We start from the raw sequence: 23,738 nt of genomic DNA, 5'->3' as shown, positions 1-23,738 counted from the left end.
TCCTCAAGTAACTGCAGGGAGTTGACTCACTGCTAAAAATACAGGGAAAATAACTAGTATTTCGAAGTGTTTCAACGTAATTCTGAGATATTTGGTAGGTTATATAAGTTTGCCCATTAATTTGACCGTACGGCGCTTATAATGACGCAACAATACTACAGTTTTGAATCGTAAATTTGAAACTATGGTAAGGACAGATATATATGTCTTAGTACTCTGGTGAAAGAAAGTTAAACTCAATTTGGGTTTATAACTTGACGGCTCCTATATTTGTTTTCATTTATATTGCGATCTAATTACGGCACAATCATTTAAATGAGCTGTTCTACCTTTTTAGCTTCCGTCTGGTCATCACATGACAGTTCCGGGGTCAAAAGTTGATGGAAATACCTGCCCAGGTGTTTTCCCCATGTTCGACCAAGTATGAGAAATGGATGAAACGATATATTAATGCTAAGTACATGTATGATCAGTACATAAAGTAGGCTTGCTGAAATTAACCTCTGTCAAAGTAAATCATTCATGCATGAATATTACAATTATTACATCATAGTTATAAACAATTCTGGCTAAAGTTCAACGATTATCTATTGGACCGTGTCCAACTAATAGATCACGTGGAAAATACCAAAATAATTAGAATATATAATTCATCAGAACAATAATTAGGTTTCGGTACTTTTTAGCAATTAATCAATCTATATTGGTTGTCAAACTTGCAATGAGAACTACGGTCGCTGCCGTGATTTGTTGTTTCCTGTTTTCAACGAAAAATTAGATGTTTTATCAGGATTTGAACGAAATTGCAACAAATAATAGCGATGGTGCAGTATTTGAAGCGCTAGTTGTGCAAGTCTGTCTGTTTGTCTGTTCATATCAACTCGCCTCATAAAATACCAGCTAGCTGGGTGTAACGCATTCAGAAAACAATCTCTATAAGAGTCAGAAACCAAGTCTTGTCAGTCTGTTCGAGCAGAATTTGTTAGGAATATCAGAGATGCGAAAGTAGTTGATGTATTGCAAGTTTATCTGTCGGCCATACGCCTGTTAATTTCGCTCCTATTCATTACGGTGATGGCCGACTACAAACTGCTAACAAAGTGAAGGGCAGTAAGCAGGAAAACATAGATCATTGCATAAAGGAAAAAATGCGAGTTGAACTGCAGAAATAGAAAAACGAGAAGAAAGAAAAAAACGGAAACTTTTTTATTGACACACCGCGTTAGGTTGACTTATTAGGATAAAATATTAGATGAATTACGGAATGCGAAAAATAATAAAATAATGTAAAAAAAGGCAAATAAATATTTTTGATTGACACATCGCGTGCATGTGAAGCATATTTTATCAATATTGGCAGGTTGATTAGGAAAGTGTGGACTTGCAGACATTTTTGAGGACGATGTTTTTTTTTAATTTGAATGCTATAGTAAAAGAAATGGTCAAATCACGAACGGTAATAAATTAAGGCTCGTTATTCGCACGCGATTGTAATATTTTGTATAAATTAAGCTTGGGTAGAGCCTTGTTCTATGGAGATCTTCGTTTTCGCACGCGATTGTAGGATTTTATAAGAAAATAGAGCAGTATAGGTCAGTATAGGTCATTGACAGTCTCGAAGCGTCTATTATGGTGCTATGCATTTGGTATTTGTATTTTATCAAAAGTTTATTTTTCGCACGCGATTATGGAATTTTGCATAAAAAGCTCCAAGAAGTATAAGTTGATGGACGTTTCGACACGCAAATAGCAAGGAAAGTATTTCAGCTGTTGAATGTATTGGTTACTCATGCACGGAATGGGCGTTCAAAGATGGCACATACCACTTTGTCGAGCTAATCCACAAACTGACTTGATTTTTTTTACCCAACCTTTTCGCGGGCTTTGCACATGCATCAGCTGACGCAAGAAGTTATGACTGCCTAAAAAGAGTCTTAAGAAGTCTTAGCTTTGCAAAGGACTCTTTTATACATTCCCAACCCGTTCGCATCTCCGCTGCTAACAAGACTCAATACAAGCTGGCGGCACATATGAAGCTACTGCCACGTTTTAGGTAGCTTCCACACCCTGTTTAACGTGTAGAATTTACTGGAAGCATCGGAACTTAACCCTGAAATCGCTAGTATGCAATGCCTAATTATTTAGGTCAAGACAGTAACTAATAAACCATGCATTGTAGATCGCAACGGGTTGTAACATGGGTTCGAACCCGGAGTATTCAGCATACAAATCCATCACGCCATTAAAAAATAACAGCAATAATTTGAATACAAGATATTCTTACGAGACCAATAGTTCACGGTTTATTTATAAAACAAGTTAATTAAACAAGGAAGCGAGTGAGACTCCTTAATTAGATACAAGTTTCAAGTCATTGGTACTGCTGAAAATAACGTGAATAATGTAATAGCATTGTGAGGTATATATATATCAATATGTTGTAAGAATAATTTTCTTGAACATAACAATTGCGTTTATATGGGGTTTCTTCGGGATTTTGTTACGAACAAGGGTTTGCAGAAGAAGCCAATGATACACGAGGCAACTAAGCAAGCGCTGCTATTCCTTGTAAGGACTTATCTCTTACTGTTTCAGTATATAGACGAAGTAAGCTATCGAAAGACAGTTTGGACCCTGTGGTATTTTAAACTATAGTCAGTTCCTCTCGTTCTCGGTAAGCTGCTGGGCGCGGGGTTTGAGCTGACGGAAAAAATGCGTGGTAAATTTTATTTTTTAATTTCTCCATTTCCTATGTTATTTTTACTGGTGGAAAAGATAAACTTGACTATAACTATGACTATTTAACATTCGACACCAACATAGTCAGGTCTAACAACAACTTAGTTATGACATTGATATTGTAGTTAGATTTTTTTTTTTTAAAAAGTGGTCGGATATAATTTTCAGATGTAAATTTTTTGATAATGATCATGGAGAAAGTCCATGTTGATTAAAATACTAGTATTTTGGATAATGATGTCAAAATGAGATAAATTAGACAAACTGATGCTTTGAATAAATTAATCGTAAAATTTCAGCGAGAGCGAGTGGTCTTCTCACGTAACTTCGGCGGAAAACAAAAATTCCAGTAATGTGACGATTTTTCTGTTTTTTTATTTGGTGAAGTTGAACATTTTTGAAGTAAAATTTGTGTATATCACAGCGTTGTTGAATACAGATGAATCAAATTAATTAGGTGCATTATGAATTCAACCACACTATCGGAGTTAGGGTTGTTGTGGCCCATAACCCTACCAAGACATTGTACCTAATGTTCACATTACACTAAAATAGTGCACGGGGAAAACCTTCCAAATTTTTATTCGTTATTATGCGTTCTGTAACACATTCTATCCGATATAGGCTTCAAGGAAAAGGCCACCGGTATGCAAGAACTTACTATATTTTGAAATCAACGCAATTTTTTGAGTTCTACATCGCCAAGTTCAAAGCTACTGGTGTTATTGAGCCGTTGAAAAGGTTGACTAATATTTATTGGGCCCCACAATTAATTTATAAAAACAAAACAGACAGAAAAACACATTGTTTCTTACCGATTATTGCTCATGAGTAAATTACTATTAATCTATTTAATAATTCGTTGTATTTGCTGCTTTGTATTTAAAAAATATTCATTATTTTAATAAGTAAACGAATAGCTCTCGGAGCACCTGGGTTGCTCTCATAGAGCCCTAGGGCTTCGTATGAAGCACTTTCAGAACCTCTGGTCTAGTCTTCCATACACTTCAGGTGGTGGACATGAGATTTGAACTCGGATCCTCAACCAGCGATGCCAGATCCAAAGGGCAAATTTTTCTCAATTTTATTTAGAAAGAATGTCGAATAATAATGATTTTCAAACTAACAATTAATCATAATGACGTCACATAGATAAATATGCCACTAATAATACGTCATAGACATACCAAAGTAGATTTTTGATAAAACTTAATTTAGCGCTCAATTGTTTTAAAATAGTTTGACATTTAGCTCGCGTGTGTCGGATCTTAATTGCATAATTTAAAAGTTTGCAGAAGGCTAAAAATGTCACAAAATCAACATATTTAGCGAGCAAAACGTGATCGCAAAGTTGTAAAAATGTCAATTAAAAGACAAAATCCGTTCTTCCCCAAACAGTGTGTCACGGAGTAATTTTGAGTACGTAGTGAAATACCAATCCATTCGCTGAAAAATACTTCCCATTTGCCCGCGGTATTAAATTGACAAAATATGTTATCTGACTGTTGAAAGTAAACGAGTCAGGAATTTATCTTTTTGGGAACTGTTGACCCAAGTTAATCTTAAAAACCATGAAAAATGTTTCGCAACCACAGTACAATTTTATTAACTTTTTAGTCCTTATAATAAAACGCTCAGAGTGCGAAAGTATTATCGCTCAGAAAAGTTAAGCTAGGCGGTAGAAAACGCTACAATATTGGAATAAATCGCAAGTCGAACCTAGGGAAGTCTGTTGAATAGACCTCCTTATTGTTGTTGTTTGGACAGCTTTTCTTCACCGCAAATGAACCAATCAATGTCGAATGTTCAAACACCAAAGATAGATCAGGGGGCGAGAATGCTTTTATTTATTTCATTTTTTCAAATATTTTTGGATCCGATGAGGCCCGATATTTTACCAGCATTTTGCCGTATTTTTCATAATTCACAGACAAAATTTCATTTTTATGCTCCACGGGAACACGTTCATATGACATCCGTAATAATTCTTTTTACAATCGGCTAAAATTCTCATGATTAATGATAGATTAGTTTGCTAGTAATCTATCGTTTTTAATTTTTTATGTATTTATATGTACCTTTTCCCCCAACTTTTGCCGGTTTTTAAACAAAGCAAAACTTCATTTTTGTGCTCCACGGGAACACGCTCATATGACAGCCGCAATAATTCTTTTTATACTCGGCTAAAATGTTGTTAATTAAACTCGTCTTGATTTGCATATCCTCTGTGGGAATAGGATAATCTGAGATCAATTAAGACAAAATAAGCCAGAGACGGTCTATAATTAAAAGCCTATTAGAGAAGCTAATGTAAAAAAGTAATTATCACTCTGAGTCGAAACCAGTGCGGACATTTTTCATGGAAAATTGAGGTCGAGATGCCAAGTGTAATCTCTTGCTAGTTTAAATGTTGATGTAACACTGACAAAGGAATTTGAATATTATTTTCTGTTTTAGTGGTGAAAAAATATTACTGCTTTTTTTACAATAATTTCTTTTTTACAAAGATTAGAGCTGTGAACTAATTGAAGTTCTTAATTAAACTGACGCCATTTTTTGTATTACTCTTTTGCATTTTTGATATAATTCGGCCCTTTTACTGTAGCTTTTAAAAAATATAATTAATGTGTAGCATGCAAGCGTTCGGTGTAGTGACTTCGATATGTACATTGCGCAAGAAAAACTTGAAATTCGCAGATTTGGCGACTGATTGACTGTAATTTTCACCTATTTTCCGATGTGATCCAAAAATTTCACTGTCGGCATCAATGAAACACACAGCTCGATAATACGCGCGAGTTCGATTATACATCAAACAACTAGCTCATAACCTGACTATTTTCTTGGTGGTTAGACATCATTTTTACATTATTAGCAAAAAGATCGTCGTTAAATGCGAGCGTGTGACTTAATTAAAATGCGATTAGGAGAATTCATGTTATTATAGTAAAAGCGTGGGCCGCATCTCTGAGTAGTTAAGTATCTACGGCCCAAGTGTGATGCCTATCACTTCGCACTGAAGTTGCAGAATCGCCAGAGGGAAATTACATGACAAATATTCCGGCAGTTATATATAAACACCGATCCATGCTGAGGTAGATCAGTTGAGACACAGCGGCCTCAATGCACTGCTGGAAAGAGTTAAAAATGTAGCAGATAATACGTAAAGTAGAAACATAAAGTTTGGCGTGAAAACACAAAGCCCTATATAAAACTTACAATTCAGTTCGAAGTATAAAAAACCCTACATTTAGCTCCTCAAGTGTCCCTGTGACAAGGGCGGCGAGACAATGCGATAGTATTTGTAAATACGGTGGACCGGAAGGCAACTTGGTTCTTCACACACATAAACAATGCTTCTTAGACTGTTTTAATAGATAGATAAATAAAATCTAACGGAAGTTGGAATGGTAGATATTAATTGAGGTCTAGATTAGTGCAGTATCCGTATAGACTATAAGCAGTGTTAAGTGGTAACTATTTGTCGGTGTTCAAACACTACACCAAGTGTCTCTTAGAAAAGAATAGTTAGATCAGACTAGTCAAAGAATAAATGAAAAAACAGAATGTATGGGAATCACTATCTACATACCGCAGCCGATGGTCATTTTTTTTTTCGCCTGAACGTTTCTGTTTTTATTGAATTGCTCGCGTTTGCCTGAATGGCTAACAAAATACTATTTAATTTAAATATAGCATGCAAATAAAATAATCAAATCGAGAGAAATCTGGCTTAGTACGATTGTATATTTTTGTCGTTTTTTGTTTACAATAATATCGACCGGGGTTCGATGTATTCAACATGTCGCTGATAGCCCTCTAAGCGGATAAATACCGCAATAACCACCGAAAGGCTTGGAGCCAAACGTTACACAACAGCTTAAAATGTGTAACTATAAAAGATATTCCAGACAAATCCTCTGTTAGAAGTCGCATATTAGGTTCGGGTACAGTTTATATATACGCTTGCAATTAGGGAAAAAACAAAACAAATGTGCATTTAGCGGTACTTCCGAAGTATGTGAACCAAGATGGCGGACACCGGAACGTAGTATGTGTACCAGGTTAGGGTTAGGACATAATTTCAGGTACAAATACTACGGGAGTCATTTAGCTGGTCCCCGAACTCGTAATAGAACCAAAATAGGGAAAATTGAAATAAAATTAGGGCCTGACCCTAGCCTGGCACACATACTACATTACGGTGTCCGCCATATTGGTTCACAAACTTCGGGAGAACCCAATTAGCAATATTATTCGAAACGTTAACAAAATCTCGAAGGTCCGCTTCTAACTAGTTCTGTATGCTGTCCTATCAATAACCGGTAGTAGCATCCCAATATATCAATAATATAATTTATTATTCAGATTCTATTTAAGTAAAACATTGAAACGAAACTTTAAAATGAATTTTGTATTTGCGTTGGCATTGTTTACATTCGTTGCTATGGTTACGGGGAGGCCAGCCATTGAAGAAAATTCTGAATCACGAGAAAATGTTGAAAGTTCTGGAACGCAAAATAACACAATTTTTACGACGCCGTGGGAAACGAACATGAACTTGAATTCAAACGATGTGTCCGAATATCTCCGTTGTGCGTCTTGCATTACTGAATGTGTAAATGTGCATAATCCGTTGAGCTACTATCTCTGTCGGAATTGTCTCGCAAGTTGCGCCAATCGCACTGATGCTTTCATGCAGTTTTTCTCGTCTCATCGATGTGAGGTCACGCCTCAGCCGGTTTCTGGGCGTGGCATTACGCCGGATGAAGTCCTAGGCGGGGTTTTGCTTGCAGAAGACGAGACGACACCCCAACAACAACAGGTCGCTTCCCCGGGTCCTGCGGATTCCGAGCACTCTCAAGTTGCGCAAAATAAAGGACTGAATTTGCGGAAAGGGTCAAACAATGACTATGACTATTTAGACCAGTACATGACTAAGCGTTTTTTTAATAAGAACACGGATGACTGTGCTGTAAGACAAGAGCAGTTTGATGCTTTACATTCAAAATACGCTCAGTGCCTCACTGATTTGGGGAATTGCAACTCGAACTGGCCGGCACAACAAGAGAACACTTATCAAGGCACCGACCAAATCGATTACCCAAATTACGACGTCGATTATCCTGAAGAATCACCCGATAAAGAAAGATCAGCTATGCCGGTAACGAGTCATCCGAATCTCGACCCAGCGACATTATCTGGAAATACAAAAAACCCTGATTTGAAGAGACAAGGCCCTCAAACTGGGAACAACAACGAAAAAACATCGTTTCAAACGGTGAACCCAAAGATCAAACGCGCCAATTTGCGGATTATTAAGCATTTCAAATCAATGTTCGTAACGACGGACGAATATGAGAAACTTTCGAAAGAATCTTGGTCAAAGAAACCAAAGCAACTCGTGAATATCAAATCGATTGGACATAACAGCGAGTATGAAGAGGAACAGAAGGTCGCAGTCTGCCCGACAAGATTTAAGGTACGTTGGAGTTAAAAATTAAAATTTTGATTGTAACAACACATACGCCCAATTTATACTGATTTGAGATAGAATATTCATATTCATCCCGAGTAGAGAAAAGTCGATGAGAAATGAAGTATCACCGCTTTTCGTTTGGTTATACCGGTTGAGATTGGGTACGAAGTTTGTGAATACGGTGTCTAATGTTGACCCATAGTTGCTTAGAGACCTTAGCAACTGTCTTGCTTTAAATGACCCCTTGTGTAGGATAATAATGGTGTATAATCAAGTGTGCTTCCAAATTTTACGCGTATGTAGAGCTTGCGTTATTTGCACTACGTTTATTCCGGTCTTATATGTACTCTGTTTGTTGGTTGTATGCACTTATCACGATACAATCAAAATGTAATCTGCAATTTAGCAAAGTCGAGGTTGCAAAACTATAAACGCCATAGAGATATCGGCCCGATTTCCGAGAAAAACCATGATAGCATTCACAGAGCAAGATGTTTGCGGTTATCCTTCACACGCGACGTCTCTCTGTTAATTAGAGCTCAGCACTTGAAAGCAATTAAATGTCGCAATGGTGAATCAGTCAAAACACGTCATCAAAGCCTTATTCATTTACTGTCAATGAACGTTCTAAACAGAGAAATTTTCGTGCCAGGTTTTTTGAAAAATCTTAAATTGATTCCGCTATCTCATAGCTGTTTTTCTGATCAAGATTTTATGAACTAAGTCCCGCGTCAATAGAAAACCATAGAAAAGCCCAACCACATCCTATATGGTTACAGTAGATCTTGGCGTTTCAATGGTTGACCGTAATTCTGAGATGAGACTACTTTACTTTTGAGTGAGTCTGTCTGATTTACCGCCATGATGCTATATTGATTCCGGTATCTCTTGACATTCCAGTGGTCGCTTGTGACTTTGCATGAGAATGATTCTCTACGTGAGTTTGCTTGACCTTGCTTTGAGCAAAACAAATTTGTGGATGGTTGTGGTATTTACACGGAAACCGTTCGGATATCGGGTTCTAAATCTAGTCTATCCGGCTATAGGTCAGTGGCTCCCAACTTTTTATGGCTCGTGGCCCCTTATCCGGAGGTGTTTAGCACTCATGGCCCCGTTGTTTATCATTCCAGTGGTATTTGAAGTGTTATTTTGATTGGTAGGTTCCAAATCCCACTATGTCCCCTTTCCAACTGTTCTGTGGTTTCATTGACTCACGCGCTGCGATAGGTAATACCCGATCAGATGAATAACTTTCGCGGCTTGTTTAGAGCGTCGCTACGAATATACCACAAATTGTTTTTGCAGTGAAAGCGTTAAAACGTCGCAAAAAATGTTCGCAAAAGTCGCTAAATAAGCAAATATTCCAAATCCTTTGTTCTCTCAGCCAAACTAGCAATTAAGGTTAGTGCTTCGTGTAGCCTATTCATAGAAAACAAAGTGGATTCTTCGATACTTAGAGATTCCAACAACGGATTTAGCGTGAGTTTGGAGTCCATGGGTCGATCGATTAAATGTGCTTAATCATGATAAGTTTGAGTTCATTCATTTGCTCCTGAAAACATTATTATCTCCTCGCGTCTATAGCATGACATAAAATGATCTCTGTTTAAACTTCTATCGATAGAGAAGTAAAACCTTCCGCGTTATTATCGTGCGGACGGATTCCTTCCCAGGAAACACTTTATGGTTTAGTGAGAGAGTTTGTTACAGCAGTACTGATATTCGTTTCTCGTTGAGTGTTACTATAACCTTATAAACACATTATAAATGAAACTGTACAAAAGCGAGGTTGTTTTTTATTTGCAACCCTAGTTTAGTATCCATTAAACATTGAATAAATAAAGTAGTTCTATACATAGCAAGAGAGGAATGAAAAGTTTCAAAATGGCCGAAATAGTGGCATAGCACTCTGCTAATTTCCAATAACATACCAATACAATTGAACGTAACACGATATACGCTGGCAAACAGGATAATTAAAGCTCAATTACTCAACGATGGAAAACGAAACGACGCTCAACGTCAAATAATCATTAAACAACGAAAGTCGATTCCGCTTTTCTGCGTAAAAATATGGAAATAGGAAGACATTTTGGCTAGACATCGTTGGAGACGAACCAAAAATATTTTGCTCTGTTATGCATGGGCTTTATATAAAGCAAAGCATTTTATATGTGGCCAAATGGAACATGTATTCAAAAATTCTGTGTACCGAGAATTCGATAAATATTATAGCTATATGGTCGTGTTAACACGTTATGCGTACTTGAATGAAAAAGTGAACTCTGAACGTTTCCTATATAGTATGGTTGGTCAGAATAAAGTAATCTGGATATAAGGATAACAATTCTGCCTAGTCAATCTTCATTGATTACAATGTGAATCTAACTTCTGACTCGGCCTGTGCATAGTTGGTCAGAATATTATTATCATGATATAGATATACAGATTCTGCCAAGTCAAGCTTCAATCATTACAGTGCAAACAATACTTTCGAGCAGTCGCAAGTACCCGAATTTTCCATTAAATTTTCTGATTTTTTTGCGTCCAGGAATGGTTAGAACGTGTCTCACTAATAACTTAAGTTATTGATGTGAACGGAAGCTTCAACAAGTCATTTCCATGAAATTAAACATACAAATCGCTTAGTAATCGAAACATCCAAATATCATGGCTAATTTGTTATGGAGTTTGGCGTTATTCACTTTGAACAAGGCACCGTAAAATGTATTGGATAGAGATAAAAAACTGGAGAACTGGAATCTTGCCGCTTTGCTGTGAACTTGAACTCTGAAATATGACTCCTCTTGAACCCAAAGCACTAGGTAATCAATATTCGAGCTAAATAAATCGGTCATTATGTAGAATATAAAACTGGATTTTATATAAGAAGATACTTTTCCAAGAATAAAAAAAAAGCAAAATAATCTTTTAATCCTTAAAAGTCGATTTTTCACTCTGAATCGGATCCCTCTTAACAAAAATAAATGGAATCCTACTCAGATAATATGAATAATTTAATCGTTTCAAAACTGACAAAGTTAATTCTGTTTTTGTCGTGTGGGTTCTGTGTACAAAATATAAAGTCAGTATTTACATTGTAAACAAGGTAATGTTGTGAAATATTTAAAAGAATAAATGAAAGGGAACATTGTTTAAATACGTGTGATTCTGGTATTTTCATGAAATAATTTTTTGAAATAAACTTGCTTCAACTGAAAATTAAAAAAAAGTAGAAATTGTACAAATTTAAGATATCACTCATAATCGTAATCCTCGCATGTTTTTGTTTGATATAAGGTCCCGGACATTTTATCAAGAATAGTGAACAGACTCAAAGTAAAGTTGCAAGCACCCCTGGCAATCATAAACTGAAATTTAGAGTTTAGAAAACTCTGAACCGGGGATGCAAAATCAGATTCGATAGATAATTTAGGTCTGGACCAACTTCAGTCTCGTAATATTATTTATACAAAACCCTGGAATAGACAAACGTTATGTAATAGATGGTATAGCTAAGTTAGCTCAATTGCTGTATTACAAACCACGGCGCATTGGAATGAAAATATGACCATTAAAATATAACGAGGACATGAAAATTTAATAAATTGCACATCTTATTTGTATTTAATCTGATGTCATCGCTAAACAAAATATTGCCAAAATCAGCCAAAATAAACAAGCCCGTGTGCTTGGCACTGGTTGACAAATTTATTAAAGATTTTACCATGTTTACGAAACTGATAACTTTACTTGCGAAAATATCGTTAAATTTATTAGTTCTAAGGTAATTCAAGTATTAGAGTGGTTTAAATCGAAATACGACGTTTTCCTGCCTTTCGCCCCAATTAAGACCTTGCACCGCCATCCGCTAACTAAATTTTATCGGGGATAAAGTGAAAGTAGGAATGTATTATGTTTGGTTATGAACCTCGAAACTGTTTCAACAAAATTGAAAGAGCTCCTAATGATATTTTTTGACGTTTTATACCAAAAGATCAAAATGTTAAAATCTCACAGTGGTATTGGCAGTCCGTGTTTTTTGGGAAGGCGGAGTGTGGGTCCAGCAAGTTTAAATTTCAATTGATAGTATGCCAACAGTAATTTGCTTGGTGAAAGAGCAAAATTTTCAGAAAACTTGAATGGCTGGAAAATTTTGTTCAAATTTATTAATATTTCTTACAGTAAACAGCGTAAGACGTGTTTTCGGTTCAAAATCTGATAAAAAAAAATTGTTACATTATTTTACTTTCATTTTTTTTTGTCAAAATTTCATAAAAATTGTTGAATCTTCTAAAAATATAAATTTGTGACAATGCGGTAATGTTATCGGGTTCAAATTTAATCGCAAACCAATTGAATATAAACACTTTCAATGGCGACGGATCGGAAGTTCCTCAGATAATCACGCATTGTTAATACTTCACGTATTTCGATCAGAAGTTGTTGCGCTATCAATACTTCGATTTGATTGTGTTTATCTCAGGTGAGACAAGTTATGTTATTGCATCACTATTACTTATTTATATTTTAAATATTATGTTTTTCTTATGTTAGGTTAGGATTGGTGGCTAATGATTTAAACTCACCATATGGACGTTATCTTGTGATTGTCCCAGCACGAATTTAGACCTGTTTCTCAGATTCTGTGTATCTTGGTTTGACAGAGTAATACGCGTGTGGGTTATTGTTTGTTTACCTATTTTGATCCTGTCCATCACAGGGAACGATAAATTATGGTAACTTTAAGTTATTGCCCTACCTACCATCCAACTTTTTGTGACCAAGATTAACAGATCAGGAAATTATCGACGCGGTGATACCAGGATGAAACTCATACAGTCAGGATGGATATTGCCCCACTTTTCTAACCCAATATAACCTTAATCAGGAAAGCAGCGGTTTAGCGATAACAAGATGTGTAATCCATAACCTACCATATTCGAACCAAACTTAAGAGAAACAGAATAAAATAAATCAGTAAATTAGCGATAACAGGATATTACACGTATGTTAGGTTATTGTCCAACTTTTCCCAATTGGACTTTAATCAGAAAAGTCGTGGCGAAGCATTCCCATAAGGTAACATGTTCAAACCTAACCAGAAATAAATAAAACAAAAGAATGCGACGGGAGAATAATATTCTTACAAATGATTCACCGTTGTTTTGTCTGTTTCACGATAAGTCAATGTCTAAACATAGAATTCCTATTGTTACGGCAATTTGCGTGAACAGAGACTAGCACATGTCGAATAAAACCGTCTTAGTCATTCCAAATTGTATCAAATTGGTAAATTCTTCGCAAATTGTTGCGTCGCTTCCGTTCCGTGTTACGCACCGGGTGACCTCGAAACCCTATCAAGGTCAAATCTATGGTGACATCACTATAGACATAACAATGAAGAATTTGTAAACAACAATGACCGTGGCTTCTATATTTAGACATGAAACGAATCCCAGCATTTACAAATAATGTTGATGACGAATTCACTCTGAAAATGGCTTTAAAAAATTAATTTACTTTATCAATGAAACGCAAGACTTTGGACAGCCTTACCGTGTATGTTTGTTTTCACGATGTTAATCAGTCTTTGCGAATTGGGAATTAAATTCTAGTGGAGTATTTAGACATTGTTCCACTGACAAGTGCTCTTAAGTAAGCGGTCCATACGTATGAATGTGGCGACCATATGTATGCGAGCAAATATTATAAGAACAGTACCTTATTCTCAAACATTTTTAGTGTTTGTCATGTAATATTGGCGACCACTAAAATTCTCAAAACAACAGAATTAAATCACGCGAATTCATCTTTAAGCCTTCGCTTGGAGCAAGGCTCGAGATAAGTAGGTCATGCGGATACGGGTATTTCCTCATTCAAAGGTCACATTATGAGAATAGAACTTGCCAATTTTTTAAAAGTTTAATAATACGAACAATTCCGGTCAATAATCGCTGAACAATAGATTCGTGACTTCTGGTCGTGACGAGAGTTAATGTCGGATTATTGAAATCATTAAGTTAGTTTTAATTTCCTATTTTTATTGTGATCTATATTTAGGGAATGATTCTTAAAATATATATAAAATTACCAAAAGCGTTGCATTCTAGACCTCTGTATGAAGAAGAATTATTATGGCCATTGGGCTTCTTGTGTTATCGGCTCTTGTATCTGGTCTTAATATAGAGCAAATATTGTATTAATAGCTTATGGCTATGGCTTATATTAGCAGTTGACACTATGCTGTAGGCAATAAGAAAGCCCGAGATAAACATTGTGAATATTGCCCTTTGCGAATCGGCACATGCTTGTCTATAGCCCTTGTAAGGTATGAAATAAAATATTACATTTTTATCCGCTGTAGTTCCCTTTAAAATGGAGAAAGTCGTTTTTTTTTTATAAAATGCATGAACCTTTGAATAAAGATACACTATTATGAGAAAAGTTCTCGACAAACATAATTACAGCAAATTGATTGATATTTCACGAAACGATCGGAATTACTCCGCATAGTTTCGGGAGTGTTGTCTGAGCGCATTTTAAAATTGAGTAAGCCCATTTTTCAACTTAATTAAAATCATAAAATTATAAATAATGCTAAATTTATGAATAATGAGTATGTTTTTATTAAACAACCCGAGAAACCGATAAATTTAATATTCTTAATGGTCGGAACCTTTAATATTTCACGACTGTCAAATAAATTATATTGACAGCAACAGAACAATAGTTTCCATCCGGAAATGATTCTGTCAGAATTGCGATTACGTGTTTTGACAAAACATTGCGTTTTCTTCCTACTCGGATAATATTACTTCTTAAGATCGTGTATAGATCAATACGATTCTATGGCAGGTACTTAGATAAATTACAGGACAGCTGTGAAATTAATGATAATTTTAAGAAAAACATTTATTATCGCTTGTTTTATGCGAATTTGCTCTAGGTCAACTCACAAACACTCACAGCGAATAAACAAGCGGAAACATAGGCGGTGTCGTGGTTATTTAGCAATTTAGAAAGTTTTTCTATTGACTCTAAAATAAATATCGCAAATTATGGGAAGGCTTTATTCGCCATTGATTAGACAGTTGTAGGCGCCCCAAATGACGTAGAAAGAGTGACATGCGAACTTACATCCCGTCAATGCCACGACATGCGGGATGACGCGGGACTCAAGCTTTTTTGATTGATGTCGATGTCTCAAAAGTCAGGATTAATGAAATAATAAATGACTTGCATCTTTTCGATCCACATTTTAAAAACCCGCAAGCGATTAATAAAGTTGGGAAGACGTCGTTTCGATGCAGTCCGCCATTAGTTAAAACGACGCACAATCAATAACTATTTAATTTGGTAACACGTCACAAAACACGAATACACATAGTACATATATGCACGGCACATATACAGCCAGCTGACGAGATTGAAAATACTTTGATAGATTCCAGTTTCAAATGGAAACATCTGACAAAACAGAAAACGATTTTTCCGTTGTATCAAAAATAGCGCTACCGCGAATTGTCTATGGCAAAATGTTGGATTGCGAAAATTTTTTTTTTTTCTATATATAACTCGATTTCACGATTTCTCTGTTGACAAAGATCTGGACAACAATACAAATTACTTTGTGAAAAAACTAAAAATTGAGTTTCTAGAAATTGGCATTTTTGTGAAATGTCTAAAAAGCAAACTGTGCAACGCTTTAATAAGGGAAATACTGATACATACATTCATTATTAGGTATAATCCCGTTGAACTAGGGGCAGGCTATTAGAAAGTGATATTTCTCAGACCAGAGATCTCGGGTTCAAATCTTGGCCAACCTTTTCATTAATCACCCCCAGTCCACAATTAAACCCAGAGATAATCTAATGTCGTGATAATAGAAAGTTGCCTAGCTATTCTGAAATTATTAGCGGTATTAAAATGCTTATTCTGTGCAATGCGCGTGCATAACCTAATAAAGATCGGCACAAAAATTAAGGCGAAATGTCGTTAAAAATTGACTGCACGTAATTTATGCACGAACAATAAAAATACCACCGGTGTGATTTTTCCCGCAATTAGTAGATCGGGGCAACGAAGGCAATTTTGCGGGAATTCCCTCCCTTAAATGTCAGCTAATCAGAATAACTTCACCGGTGTATACCGGTGGATATATTTGGTATTAGAAACGTGATCATTGGTCGTGATGGCGGAAGTGCAATATAGTCACAAGCTTCAGAATAATTTTATTTTCTAAGTTCGTTCAATATTTATTGTAAAGATTACACCGTGCTTACCAAATATACATGATGTTTTTTACACTTCTCTCCAGAAGAAAGCTCTAGTAGACGAAGAAACAATAATATTTAAAAGGTGATTCTGTACCGTTTTGCATCACCGTAAACATACTTCCCCGGACAAGCAGTTTTCAACATTTACATTTGATCCGCTTTAAAAGTCGTTTTATTTCTTGCTACAGTGTCCTTGCAGTCAGCGCAACCACTAACACAAGAGGGAGAAATTACCAGTATGCGCACGATATCCCAATCAACAGCGTTACATTATAACGTTGTAAAGACTAGAAACTTTAATTTTAAACATCGCCTGATCAAAATTATTTACACCGACCATGACAAAACACAATCGCTTTTCTCAATCGGTTTAATTAACTTTTTAAGTTATGTTAGGTCACCAGGTCGAGTAGATCAACCAGGCGAACACCTGTTCATTCTTTCTTGTTATTCTTCATCAATCTGCACGCAATGCACCGATATTGGTTTGTATAATTTCTGTAGCTCTCAGTAATTCAGTGCTTGCACCTAACTTTGTCCAGAGATGAGTGTCTCATATTTCTGAGTGAGTGCATTCAATTCACTCCTATAATTCTATATATTTCCTGTATTCCCCAGCATTCCAGTAATTGCCCTTGACTCCGATGAGCCTTCTTTACTAATGAGTGTGTGCACGTGATCTTTCTAGGAGCAAATTCACACATAATTCACACATTATGCTAATTTCAACCGGTGGAGGGATAATCAAAAATAATCGGGCTACAACGACCAGCACCAAGCTTTAATGAGAAAGAGGAAACACGCGTTGTCCATACATATCGCTAACTTCCAAACATTATAGATAAGATACGCGATCAACTGGGGAGTTACAACTTTTGGTGGGAAATCGCAAATAAAATAAAGTCGATTTCTTTTATTGAACGAATTCACTACGCGGGTATAGAGTTGGTATCATGAGGCTTTTGTTGAGTTCGTATAGCTTTAGTCTAAAGATTAAAATGAATAAATTCTAAGTTTCTCCCTTATTCTACCGCACAGGTGGCAGAATGATGTAACGGTTGATTAGTTTTCAAGCCTTGTTATTAACGGTTAGCAACGCTTGATTAACTTCTAAATGCTGGCATTAACGCCCGCAGAAGTTAATTAATTAGCCGTCGATATTACGTCAACCGTAATCAACACAAGACTAAACGACCAAATTTTGAACCCGACTTTTAATTAAAATTTAATTAATTAATTAACAGAAGTCACTTCCCGGGCTGTCATAAAATATAGAAAAGTAATAAATCAAGACGGAAATGACGTTATAAAGAAGATATTTTTAGTGATAACGCAATCGAGTAAAAATGTTTGTTGTAATTCGATACAAGCGTGTACTATCATCAAAACGGCATAGTTAATATTCGATGGCGGATATCCAAGCGCAGGGCTTTTCATAAATGTATGGATACGTCTTTCGTCCCGAACAAGGCACCTTACAAGCATCTACTGATAAAAAAGTAGCTACTGTTTTTGGACGGACCGAAATTTTTGAGTCCAATATTGGCAACCCAATTTATTACCCCACGGGTAAGATGTTTTAAAAAGGGCGTGTACGTTATTTCAAATGCGGGTATTCGACTTTGGGCTTCTGTGGGATTATTTCATCCTATATATAGCATCAGTATAATGTATGCATAATACATGACGAAATAATGTATAAACAACGTGATATTTACTAAGTAGGAGCGGTTGAAAGGACTCACCGATATTTATACCATTGCAAAAAATCTAACCTTGAGCTTCTGGCACTACATTCGCAGAACCGATTCAATACCTGAGCGTTTATTGATCGCTGGTGGCCTTAATTCATTTCAGCTATATTTATTTAGTATCTAGGCGCGGGTAGAAAGGCCTTTAGGATATTTATACGATGATTAAAGGCCGGGCTGTTGATGCAACAATTTCACTTTGACGATGTTTTCACGATTTAAATTCAAAACCGATGTACACATACAACAAGATTATTATTCGGTGTACACATACAACCAGATTATTATTCGGTGTACACATACAACCAGAGTTTTGTTCGGTATGGTAGTGTTGGCTTCAGCCACGTCTGGTATCAATATTTACTGCAGGCAAATGATCAAAACGTTTGTTGCAGATGATTGCGCTTGTGATTGCAATTGTATCAAATCTTTATCAGTGGCGTTTGCCCTAAATTGTTTATTGCACTTTGAGAAGGTGGGATTTCAACCTAAAATTTCCAACTTCCGACTTCTAGGCCACCATGTATTATTAACGGTGCTTCCTCTGGATTGCGTTTCTAAATCTACGTTTGTTTGTTTTCTAGGTCCATTCACCAATGAAAGTGGCGCACAGGTCTGGGGATTTCTACGTTGAACTTCTGAGAGATGACGAGTACGTGCAGCCGTTCATAGTCGCGGAATGCTCCTCAAAGTGAGTTGGTTTTACAAGACTTTCTTTCGGTAGTACTCTCAGTAGTATGTGAACCAAGATGGCGCACAACCTGAACATAGTATGTGTACCAGGTTAGGGTTCAGGCTGTGCGTCATCTTGGTGCATGTATGTATGCGCAAACTATATTTTGGAATGGCCGGCTTCAAACGACTTTGAACAAGGTTTTGTACAAGCATTGAAGCATTTGTTTCGGAATAACCGGAATCTTTTCGGTTCGGCATTGACAACCCAACCTGGGTGAGGTGCTGGGTATATTGGGTTTGCACCCAGAATCTTTAACCTTTGACACTGGAACAACATGCCACTAAGCCATCAAATATACTCCTCACGGGTGCTGTTCAAAAATTTAACAGCATTTTATTCCTTCTAGAAAACCAAAAATCGGACTCCTCGATAACGCTGAATGCGCAACAGTTTCGGTTCAAAGAAACGCGGTGATGATAATTCCAGAGGAGAAAGAACATATGTTTGATAACTGCATGGAATACGATGATGGCAGACTGGCGTGTAGAGACTGGATAAGCTTGCCCGGTGCCTGTTCGCTATTCTTGTGATTATTGCCCACATACAGCGGAAAAGCGATTCCTACCGAAAGTATATAACGTGAAAGACCGGCGCAATGAGTTTCAAGGACTGAAAGACGAGCGTGGACTTGCGTTAAAATTAAAAAAAATGTGACTTACGTACATTTTTACGTGTGTTACTTGCAATACGCGCGTTACGTACATTATATGCTTTTAAGTGTGTTACATACATTATGTGCATTTGAGTGTGTTACGTTCATTACGTAACTCACGTGAAAAATTCCGCGCATCACGCAAATGATATTTATATGCTTGCTATATGCTATATATTCATATTTAAATCAGAATTTATTTTTATAAACTGAAATCGAAAGTAGTAATGTACACCATTCTGAGTGTCATGGAGATTTTTCAAAACAAATGTGGCAAGGGGGAATATTTATTTTGAGACTGAACAGAGCATGAAGTTAGAATATCAGAACTGGATTATTTTTCCGAGAAGTAGCCATACAAATTTTGATTCAGTTTTCAAGTATAAATAATCGATTTAAACAGTTCAAAGCTCCATCTCAAAACCAAACATAAACCAAAAAGAACGATTACTTAGGAAACTAAGCCTTAAGGAAAATATTTTCCCAAAAAATCATACAATCGCCTAATGTGAAGTGTTCTAGAACTTGAGGCACAAGGAAGAATTTGATTTGAAGCCCAAACTTAAAGTCAAACCAAAAGCGGGATCTGCAACCGCAGGTAAAACATAAATCGGGTTTTTCACGTAATGCTGATTTTGATAGTTTCAACCATAAATGTCATGACATACTTAAACAAAAACAACCTTTATCACAAGTTTAAAAATACAATTCGACGTCATTCAAGCTAAATCTTTCTGGGAACGATCTGATTTCAATGGGCGGGCCCTCGATTAGACACGGATTAAAAATGAAAGAACATGATATTTACGCGTATGATTTGTGACAAACTCTGTCAAATTTGACAATTGAAGACATAAGCTGTTTCGTAACCAAATTCTGGTACCATTCTAATATGATTAACAAAATCGCTTTGCAAAGTTTTATTCAAATGACATTCCGGCTCTGCACATTCCACGCTTTTTCTTTCCTAAAAGTCTGCAAGTCAACCGAAGTACCTGAATATTAGTTACTAGATACGGATAGTCGAACTAGATTACTTCATTTTCAACAAAATTGCTCTAATTGTTCCATGTTTTCTAAATATTTGGACATGTAAAATATGCGGAACTGTAAGTCTCATTCACAGAAAATGTGCTCCCGTGGAATATTCCACTCAAACTAAATACAACCCAAACCTCCAATAGGAATTTTAATTCGAATCTTTGTATATGATGTTATAATGTTAAAACTTTTACGAGAGAAATTTTCAGAACTCAAATTGAATAAAACGAACCGTAAATGGGTCACTCATCTCTCTGATAAACTGCGAATTTCATTATTCAAACTGTGTCTTGTCAAATAATATTGAATCCTCAAACATAGGAAACCATTTACTAAACCGCCCATGTTTTCGTTATCGTTCCATGAACTGGCTTCTAACCTAAACAACGGCTTAATTCAAACATCCTTAAATGCTAAACACAAACAAATCGACATATAAACAGTTCGGACATTTTACATCGAAAACTATAAACAAATATAAGAATATTCTTAGCATAGGTCTCACAAAAAACTTAGATAAGCTGATTTAAGATCGTTTTTACGCCATGTACAACAATTATGCAAACTACCATATTTTGTAGTTGCCATTGCTTAACACATTCATTGATACCCAGGGTGAGGTATTGGGACGATAGAATACTAAATTAATTTATTGCTAAAATTTTGTTCCCAGTCTTATGATTATTAGCCTATGATGTAAAATATTTCGTGAGAATTGATTTTTAAGAACTTCAGTCGATGATCATATTTGAAATTGCTGCAACATTAGAATGTTAAGAGAATTTTAAATGTGAAATTTTTATTTATTATTTACTTTTTATTCATGCAAACAATGTTTTATCAGTTGTATTTGTTTTTTCTACTTTAACCCCGAATGTTTTGTGTCATTATAATAAGTCCTTTACATACAAGGGACTGCTTGTCCACGGCCGAGTTCGGGACCAAAATTCAACCTTGGCCTAATGATTCCATTTTGAAAATTGCGTTCCCAACCAGGTTATAATAACACAAAGGAGTGTTCCCAAACATTTATTTTGATATTGTTTTATTGGCGCTCCGTATGCGTACCAAGATGGCGGACACAGGAACGTAGTATTTGTGGAAGGTTACTACGGGAGTCACTTGACTAGTCCCCGAACTCGTAATAGAATTAAATATTGAAAATTAGAAAAAAATTAAAGCCTAACCTGATACACATACTACGTACGCATACCGTGGGAGCACCCTTTTATTTATATCTTGTCTCGATGGATAAACACCGGAGGCCATGATTACATCATGCTAATAATTTATATCATCAAATAATTTTTTGATAATTTTGTTTGTGTTTAATTTTTACGTTTTATAACCTTTGAACGCAAAATTACGTGGTATTTCACATTGCAAGGCATATACAATTTTTAACATTATTTACGTAAAGTAAAAGATCGGAGTATAAAAATGATTACTTTTGGGCAAATTTGGGATCAAGACAATTAATTAAAAAATGTTCTCTCACTTTCATAAAGTATTTTTAAAAAACAAAATTTTACAATAAAATCATAATTTATGAAACGGTTTTCGAATCAAATCACTTCGAAAACGAGAAGGAATTGTAGAATATCGAACTATCAAAAGCTGGCTTCTAATTATAACATTTTTTCACTTTCACAACACCACGGGGAATCCCTCATAAATATTTTTTACCTCCCTCTACTCCTCCAACAAAATTTTAACTCAGTAATATTTACACCCTCCAGTTTGTAGAAAACTTTTAAGAAGTTATATTCTGTTTTGACGACATTGGGAAATCCCCCTCCCAAACATTTGTTATTTTATCTTTATTCGTTCGCATTCCAGTTTCTATCTTATTTGCTATTTATTTCTAAATGATCACTGTACTGATACGCAGAGGTTTTTCTGTTAAATATTTTATTAAATAATGTTCCATGTTCTTATTTCATTAATAAAAATATTACAAAGAACTTGTTCCTGTTCTTCTGGTGTATTGGATATCAGTGAGTTGCAGGTTAGGTCGACTATAATGGATTTGTGAGTGAGTAATTCCGTTTCTACTCCGGCACTGTGGGCTCTCAATATATAACAGGTCGTTGCTAGTTGTATAATTCGGGGTTCAGCATTGTATATATTAGGATGTCGTGCCATGTTCTTAGCGCAAGGCAGTGAAACATTTTTGTTGGACGGTTATATAATGAACTTCAGTCATCTAGCTAGGCCACACACAAAAATTTAGCGGAAAGGCAAGAAAGAATGCGGCAATCGCTTAGCCTTCCAGTAATAAATTGAGCGGGAAAAGCCAAAAGAAAATGCGGCTACTGCTATGCACGGGGGAAAACAGCGGAAAATTCAACGCAGCGAAAAGAAAATACATGATGTATAGCAGGGCTACTCAACTGGCGGTCCGAATCCGGACCTTTCGAGTATTTGATTCGGACCGCAGCACATAATTCTTTATTTTGGATCATTGGCCCTACTTTTAGAGTTTCATTTTATAAAATGACTTTTATTATTTTGAATATATATGAAAAGAAATATAACACCATAATAAACAATCTTGATTAGCTGATATTCATTAGCCGGTCGAGGAAGTGCGCGTTTACGGATGTCGAAATATATTTTCTGGAAACACCGGACTCCAATAATTTTGAAGTTTGTATGCGGATCTTCGGTAGAAACAGTTGAGTATCCCTGATGTATTTATTGTACCCACGTAACTGACTTTTTAAACATAAAAAGTCGGATTCGGATTTTATTTCGAATGGTGGAAAATCTGGGTGATGACAAGAGCCACGCTGAATGACCTGGCGGGCCGGGCTGCGGCGCGTGGGTCGCCTGTCGTACACCCCTGATCTGGAGTCTCGGCACGCGAAACCTTGGAATATTGTAGCACAGGTTTAAGTTTTCTTCACAAAATGCTCCACCGAGACAAAATCCACCTTCAATAGGAGGATTTTTTTTTATTCTTTGTATATTGTGATCTTGGGAACGCCTTTATTGTCAGGTCAGGGGGATTTCCATGTAAGGTCGGTCAGTATCATGACATTGTAAGGAACATACT

General features: G+C 36.1%; 2 protein-coding genes across 9 annotated transcripts in view; one reads left to right on the top strand and one right to left on the bottom strand.

The window, feature by feature from the left end:
• Nucleotides 1-23,738, bottom strand: part of LOC120325661 (otoferlin-like) — a 166,990-nt gene that overhangs the window by 72,980 nt on the left and 70,272 nt on the right. The window lies entirely within an intron of this gene.
• On the top strand, nucleotides 7,109-20,916 carry LOC120325666 (uncharacterized). The gene is made up of 3 exons (XM_039391757.2): nucleotides 7,109-8,221; nucleotides 18,836-18,942; nucleotides 19,334-20,916. The coding sequence occupies exons 1-3, from the start codon at nucleotides 7,145-7,147 to the stop codon at nucleotides 19,515-19,517; spliced, it is 1,368 nt and encodes a 455-aa protein (XP_039247691.2). The 5' UTR covers nucleotides 7,109-7,144; the 3' UTR covers nucleotides 19,518-20,916.

The sequence above is a fragment of the Styela clava genome, chromosome 4, assembly GCF_964204865.1.
Source record: "Styela clava chromosome 4, kaStyClav1.hap1.2, whole genome shotgun sequence".
NCBI lineage: Eukaryota > Metazoa > Chordata > Ascidiacea > Stolidobranchia > Styelidae > Styela > Styela clava.
Note: the sequence above shows the minus strand (reverse complement) of the source record. Positions and strands in the feature narration are given on the sequence as shown.